This window comes from Mastomys coucha, unplaced genomic scaffold, assembly GCF_008632895.1.
Source record: "Mastomys coucha isolate ucsf_1 unplaced genomic scaffold, UCSF_Mcou_1 pScaffold23, whole genome shotgun sequence".
Taxonomy (NCBI): domain Eukaryota; kingdom Metazoa; phylum Chordata; class Mammalia; order Rodentia; family Muridae; genus Mastomys; species Mastomys coucha.
The window spans coordinates 16,851,947-16,859,877 of NW_022196906.1; the positions used below are offsets into that span (position 1 = coordinate 16,851,947).

At 40.0% G+C, this 7,931-nt stretch overlaps 1 protein-coding gene across 13 annotated transcripts in view; it reads left to right on the forward strand.

Annotated features, from left to right (window-relative positions):
- Positions 1-7,931, forward strand: part of Bbs9 (Bardet-Biedl syndrome 9) — a 409,213-nt gene that overhangs the window by 178,798 nt on the left and 222,484 nt on the right. For all 13 annotated transcript variants that reach the window (XM_031345639.1, XM_031345633.1, XM_031345628.1 and 10 more), the window contains 2 exons: positions 1,627-1,680; positions 7,016-7,118. In XM_031345639.1, the coding sequence (XP_031201499.1) occupies positions 1,627-1,680; positions 7,016-7,118 (157 nt within the window). The remainder of the gene's footprint in view (positions 1-1,626; positions 1,681-7,015; positions 7,119-7,931) is intronic.

The window sequence follows — 7,931 nt, forward strand, 5'->3', positions numbered from 1 at the left end:
AGTGCTGGGATTAAAGGCGTGCGCCACCATCGCCCGGGTCATTTTTTTCTTTATTTTTATTTTTTGCTGTGGAAGTGACTCTTTTTCCCTCTGTTGGGTAATTTATAAAGTTGTTTATTTTAAATGAGGAACTTATCATTGTCTTTGGGAACATTTTGGTCTTTGGAGGACAAAGCCTTATGTAGTAGTGTTATATTGTAAAGGAAATTCCCTGATTGTTAACTCTGAGTGCTGTTTCTTCTTCTCTGGTGTCTTTCCCCTGTCTTATTGTACTTTCTACTTCACTTCTGTCTTACTTTACATCCTGCTCCATTTTCTATTTTACAGTACTTCCTGCTCCATTTCCCCTGTCTTGCTGTACGCCCTGCTTCACTTCTGTCTTACTCTATTTTCTGCTCCATTTTCCCTGTCTTATTATATTTTCCTTAAGAACTTTTTTTAGATTATCATATTTACCCCACTGGAACACCTTACCCAACAGTTTGTGTGGCTGTAAAGCCATGGCGTTTTCTCACAGTCATTTTCCTGGCTATAATTTTATGTTCTTCAAATACTACTATTTTTGAAATTTTAGACATGGCTTGAAAAGGAAGTGTTTCCTTGAAGATCTGAGGGTAAATACAAAGTTATTTCCTGGCTTTAGGTAACATGGTACTAGAGCAGAAAGCTTGGATTATTATTTATTTTGAATCATCATTTTGAAAGTGCACATCCTGAAGCAGAAGTGGATTTTGTATTGGAGTGGGGTCTTCTGTAGTGGAGATAAATGTCACTGAACAACTTCATCGGTGTTCAAATATGACTTCTGCAGAGCTGAAAGTAGATATGAGTTTCCCAGCTCTTTATTCTGCTGATGCCCATGGCATCAGAATGATCTTTATTTAGGAGCAGATAGTATTTTTTTTTTTTTCAAAATCTAAGGAAAGTGTGGATTTGATTTATTCACAGTGTATAGTCATTGTAATTTTAGTTGTTCCATAAAATTTTATATGCATATTGTTGGAAAATATATTCCCTCTTGGTCTTAGTCTATTATAGAGTATTTTTTTCCTCACATTGTACAACATTAGAAGGAGACATTTGCCTTACTCTTTTATGCTATCCGTGTTTTAAGTGGTAGGACCAGGCAGAGCAGCCTGAGGCTGAGCGGGTACGTGCTGAACTCACTCATGAGATGTAACAGTTAAAGACAATGCACTTCCATGTTCAGCTTCTAGGTGTAAGTAAGGTCACTCAGCATATCTCTAGTTACATGTCTTAGGAACAATTTTATAACCTGAATAAGCATGCTTTTCACATAATGGTACAACATAATGTTTTCGTGGGGATTTTAAGGAGAGATTCATTCATATAATGGAACCAGTTAACAGTTCTGTGAACTTGGTTTTGCTAACCTTTTTTTTTTTTTCCCCGTTTTGAGGAGTGGATTTTGAATACTCTCTATGCCTTTCCACATAAATATTTCCAAAATGTCCTAAGGAATTCTAGTTTGTTATTAAGAGTGATGAACCCCTGTTAGTTCTCTGTGTGATGGTGGGGAATGTCTGTTACACCAGATATCTTCATCCACTTCTGCTTATATGAAATCAGTAATTAAACTTCCTCTTATCACTTCTGTGTTTGCAGCAAGCCACCAATGTGGAAACTGGAGCCGACTCTGTCCCGTCCACCACAGTGAAGGTAGGGTACCAGTGTGAGACTACAGTGTGCAGTGTCCCATCAATCACAGTGAAGGTAGGGTACCAGTGTGAGACTACAGTGTGCAGTGTCCCATCCATTACAGTGAAGGTAGGGAACCAGTGTGAGACTGCAGTGTGCAGTGTCCCCTCCATCACAGTGAAGGTAGGGAACCAGTGTGAGACTACAGTGCGCAGTGTCCCATCCATCACAGTGAAGGTAGGGAACCAGTGGGAGACTACAGTGTGCAATGTCCCATCCATTAGAGTGAAGGTAGGGTACCAGTGTGAGACTGCAGTGTGCATCAGCACTGCATATGGCATTACTCTGTCCCTGCTGTTCTCCTGCCAGTTCACAGACATGTAAGGTAAGTGTCTACACTCTGTAGGTGTCCTTCAGTCTTGGTAGTGAATAGAAAGCCTCAGTCATTATTACTTTCAAATGCAAAATTTGTAATTACATTTCCTTATCCCTTGTTTAAGAGCATAGCATGATCTAGAAATAAAATTGGGACTTAAAAGTCTTATAATGAAATCATGTCATTGCCATCTAGTAACAGGCTAGTCAGTTGACTTTGTAGCATCATGTTTAGATTGTGAAGAGATATCTGAGAAGTACATGTATAGTAAGAAAATCATTCTTTTATCATGATTTTATTACATATGTGTTCAATAGGATTCCTGGGCATTTATCTGCTATGACATTAGCTTTAAATGGATGCATTTATGGCAAGAAAATATGAAATGAAGAAGCTATAAAGTAGTATAATGACAAATTGATAGTCCTGGAAAAATAGAACCAGAGTGATGTAGTTTTGGTTGAGAGCTTCAGTCTTGTCACTGTAGAGTTTGAGAGCTAGAACTCAAATCTGGAATGTTCTTAAGGCACTTAAAGTGTGGTGATCAGTCAGCACATTATTAAGCTGAAAATATTTATCACTGTCCAGACTTGGAAGCCAGAAGAAGTTGTGGATCTTGGCGATTCACTTAGTCAAAACTTGGACCGACTTTCTGTTTGCTCAGATTATAGGTTGCTGTCCTTGGAGGAGCTTGACAAGGTCCCCGGCTTTACCAATTGTGTTCGCTTACACTGGCCCAGCAGGTGGCCCAAGTGTGGAGATCTGTGCTCGAAGCTGAAGGGAGCCCAATCTTAGAATGGTTTCCTAAGCTAATTTCTTTGGACTCTTGCCATTGGAAACAAGGGTGGTCTTTCCCCAGCCTCCCTAGCCCCTTCCCAGTCACACACCCTTCTGGAAAGGCATTAGTGGCAAGAAATCAAACGCTTAGGAAAGTAACTGCAGAGGTGCAGGAATGACCTATACTTTGTGTAAGGGAGCTGTTTTAGACCTGTGTAATGGTGTCATTCACACACAGTCATGGAGAAGTCAAGGAAAAAGAAATCTTGTACCCAAACCAGATAACACTGTGTGTGTATGTGTGTGTGTGTATCTCCCCACCCTCTCCATCAAAAGGAGGTGTTGGCATTAGTGAGCACACCTTTCCCTCCCACACTTCCTAGGCTTTTATTTATACCAGCCACCCTAAGGAGATGACTCCACTTCTGAAAAATCCGCCCCCCCCCAATCATCTATAAGGACCAAGGCTTGGTCACAGCTCTTCTTCTCTTTGCCATGATAAAAGTGGAAGAGAGACCATGATGTGCGGGGTCACAAGGCATGGGCTGGACTTACATAGCAGACCCGGTGGGTTTCTGGTCCTGTCTGATAGTCTCTATACAAATTTCTGCTGTAAATCTCTCCTATGGCCTTTTATAACAGCAGCAGCCAAGATACATAGCCATGAAAGTTTCCATCATAATAAATCCAGTTAATTGAGAAAATTTTTCCATCCGTTCCAAATGAATGAAGATGTGGCTACCTTGAGTATGTGTGCATGATGCATGACCATCTGTTCCAGGCAACAGGCAGAACACTCGCTCATACCTGGCCTGGCAGTCGTATTTATATACCTAGGGTAAACATTTGGTATTATATTTCCTAAGGATTATATTTTATTTCTTTAGAATCAGAAAATGGCATGGAAAATTCTTGTATTAACATTTTATATTTTCTCCTTAATATTCTACAATTATTTTCCTTTTAAAATACAAGGTTTATGATTTAGCCAAGTCTTTAATTCACTTTTTGGCTCAAAAACAACTATTCTTTGTTACTGTAGTTATTTTTGTCATATCTCTTTGATTTGTGCTTTGAAAGTGCCTAGACCATTGTTGGATTCAATAAATCTGATGTGGGAGCTATCGTGTTTGTTCATCTAAACCCACACACACACCCTTCCTGTAACAATGCAAGATTGTGTGATTGCTGTGGAAGCCGCCATCATTATGCCGGCAGAGTCAGGATGTCTGCCTCTTTCCGAGCACTTTGTTATTACTACGGGGAGTTTTCCTTCTCATGCTTACAAGATGCTCCTGAGGCAGTTTTCAGCTCTCTAGTGCCCACTGCCTCAGCAGGGTTGAATATGTTGTTTATGTTCCCTGTACCTCTGTTCTACAGTGTAGAACAGGGAACCCTTTATTCATCAAGTTACTTGTGATTTAAACACTGCGTGCAAAGGCCTGCACCCCGGGTTTAGGCAGACAGCAGCTAGTTACACTTCTTTCAATCAGGGGCTTCAGGAGGAAGCACTCGGCTCTCTGAGCTGTGGTTTCTGATTTTAGAAAGCTGTGTACTTATTTCACAGGGTTGTGGCGATGCGGTGAGATAAGACACATAAGTCACTCACGAGCATGTTTTACGAGTATAGAAAGCCACTATGATTGTTAAATTTAGTTATATGGATGCAGATAACATTATGTTATTGTTAATAGAAGAATACTTAATTGTGCCCTATTAATTTGCTGACCCAGCTAGCTGTCTGAAAGAAGCTCGTGTGTACCCTTTCCGTAGCTTTTTCTTGCCACAATCACCTTGGGGGTTTTGCCTAAATGGCCAGACATTACTGAGGAAGTCCTGTTTTTGGAGTACCAGGTTCCATGTGTACTAGCAGGGTTTTTACAATAAAATCTAAGAACATATTGTTTGTTTATTTGCTGTTTGCTGTATGTATTTGCTTCAATAATTTTCTCTTAAAACATTACTTTTTATCTTGAAACATTCTTGTTTGGATTATTTTTAGATTGTCTAGAATAAATCACTTAGAATCAATATATAACATTTATTGACTTTAATTGTATGTATATAATGTTTGTAGGTCAATTATATACCTTTGTATATTTTATACAAATGTATTTGTATAATTGAGAGAGTGATGATGCGTGAATTTTACTTAAGATAAAAACCAAATTTCAACATAATAAAGACATAAGTACATCATGTCAGTTATCAGTGGAATGTGCCTATCTCATGTAAGAGAGTCTAGTAACCAGATTGAACTGCTCCATGCAAAGGAAGCACATAGAAGGCTCATTTTCAATCAACTGCCGATTCCAGGCTGTAGATGAGGATCACCTGAGGAGGAGTAAGAATCTCAGCACTTGAGTCTGCCTCTTGTCAGTAACGCCGCCCTCTAGGGGGCTCATTGTTGTCTGTTAGTAATTAAAGTCATCTGACATAGAAAGTTCCAAGAGCTGAAACCTTTGGGAAATCACAAGCATGGAGACAAGATGTCCAGTGCAAGGCAGCTAGCTGTTCACACTGACACTCCTCTTCAGGAGAGAGACAGCCTGGCCTCCTGTGTCCTCACTGACACTCCTCTTCAGGAGAGAGACAGCCTGGCCTCCTGTGTCCTCACTGACACTCCTCTTCAGGAGTGAGACAGCCTGGCCTCCTGTGTCCTCACTGACACTCCTCTTCAGGAGAGAGTAAGACAGCCTGGCCTCCTGTGTCCTCACCCCCGCAGCTTCCAGGCAAACGTGGTTCTTACAGGGGAAGGATTTCTTAGCATCACTAAGTCAGATGGTGGGTTTTGGAATTTTGATCTCTCAGAGTGAAGTAGCTAGCACCTTCTGACATTGTCTAGAACTGCTTGTGTCTTGTATTTCTGTGATCAGCCACAGAATAGCAGGGCTTTGGTATGTCCTAGAGCTCTGTAAATCCATATAAATGAGGAAACCATCAGAGAGTAATTGCCTTCTGTAAAGATAAGTCTATTGATACTAGGTAAGATAAATAATCCACACCAGTACACATGTATTTAAGGAGAGAACACACACGCTTATGCCACAGGCTGTTCTTCAGTCAGAGAGGAAGCCATTTTCTCTGATACTGACAGGTCACTGTATTCAAATAAGCCACTGGCAAATATTGGACAGCCACACCCTCATCTCATTTTAGAACCTTTTGTATCCCTTAGAAGAAATGAAAGTAGCCATTTAATTGTCTTCCTTTATCTCTTTTGTTTTGAAGCAGCTGCTAATCTACATAATTTTCATAGAGGTGCCTGTTCTATTTAATTTATTGAAAATTTAAATAAGGAGTTTTTCTTGGGGAGATTTCAAGATAGGTTTTCTCTGTGTAACAGGTAGATACGTTTTTATTATAATGTTTTTATTAACTCATGGAGAATTTTATACAGTATAGTTGATCATATTCACCTCCCGTCCTTTCTAACTAACTTCTTCCTGATCCATGCCCACCCACAATTTCTGTTGTCTTTGTTTTTTATAAATCTGCTAGTTCAGTTTGTGCTGACCATATAACTCATGGTATGGGGCCATCCACTGGAGTGCGTTCAACCTACATCCCCCACAAAAAACCAGTCTCTCCCTGCCTTAGAAATCATCAACTGTCAGCTTCCCTCAGCCAGGGATGGAGGGAGCCTATGAGCCCTTTCCCCTCCATCTTAGATTGCTGACTGACTTGCTCTTAGTCAGGTCTTAGGCAGCGGCCACAGCTGCTGTGAGTTCACGGGTGCAGTGATCCACCCATGTCCACAGTCACTGTTTTGATCCTAGCCTCCCAGCCTCCCAGCCTCTGGCTTTTTAAGTATTTCTGCTCCCTCTTCTGAGGTGGTTCCTGGGCCTTGCAGGGGAAGGGGTCTATACATTTTATGTAAATAGAATTATACTGCATGTGATTCTTTGTGATTAACCTTTTTTAAACTTGGCGTAATATTTTTTATAGTCTATGTGTCAGCTTCATTTCTTTTTGCTGGTTGTTAGTTATTTTGTGGTGTAGACCCCGCTTTGTTCACGGAGATGAACCTTTGTCTTATTTCTACCCTTTGGCTATTAGGAATGTTCTTCTGTGAACTGTTGTACAACTACTGTGTTTTACTGGCTTTCCTAATTTATTTGTTAACTATTTTTAGTTGATTTTAGTAGTTTGTCAATTTGGATAAGGTGAAATGGCATGTTATTAATAATTTGTGTGTCTTAGATTACCCTGCAGAACCGAGTGGTGCTGCAAAAGGTCAAGCTGTCCGTCTACGTGCAGCCTCCACTGCAGTCGACTTGTGATCAGTTCACCTTTGACTTCACGGGTAGGCTTGCTGTCTTGTACTGATGTCTATGTGGTGTGAGATTTCTTTAACAGTGTACTTATTTTATGGCTGTATTACTTTTCTAAAGAGCAGCCCTGACATCTTCCTGGGAAATCACTGGCATTGTTTCACTGATATCTTCCCTCCATGTATTAAGTAGAGTTATTTGATGAGTAGTTTTTGGATTATGAATTTCTAAGTACATTCCTTAACTAGCTGTTGTATCTATTATTGTATTCAAATGCTATAATTTGGAAGTCTCTCTCTCTCTCTCTCTGTCTCTCTCTCTCTCTCTCTCTCTCTCTCGTGTGTGTGTGTGTGTGTGTGTGTGTGTGTGTGTGTGTGTGTGAGTTTGAGTTGCTAGGGATTGAAGTTTCATGCGTACTAGGTAAGAACTATACGAACTGAGTTACCTACACAGCCCTGGAAGTCTTTCTTTAATGGTGCTCCCCAGTGACCAGTAATATTTGAAGATAGAACACTGGCTTGGGATTTGGCCCAAGTTTGAATCCTGTCTCCTACACTTCTTGATGCATGATTTGGGTGAACTATTTTAGTAGCTATTTTAACTGGTAAACAGAGAATAATAATATCTAAATGACAGTATTGTTTTGAGAGATTAATTACAAAATGAAACTATATAAAGAATAAGGTAACATGAAATAGTAAACATAATTTGGCAATTATTAAGGGTTCTTCGTATAGAGTCCCACTTGAAACACTTACATTTATTAGTTGCTATTAGTTCAGTTAACATGGTGTCTTGGTTAACTTTTAAAAACTTCCTTTCCTGTTCCTGTTCCTGTTCCTGTT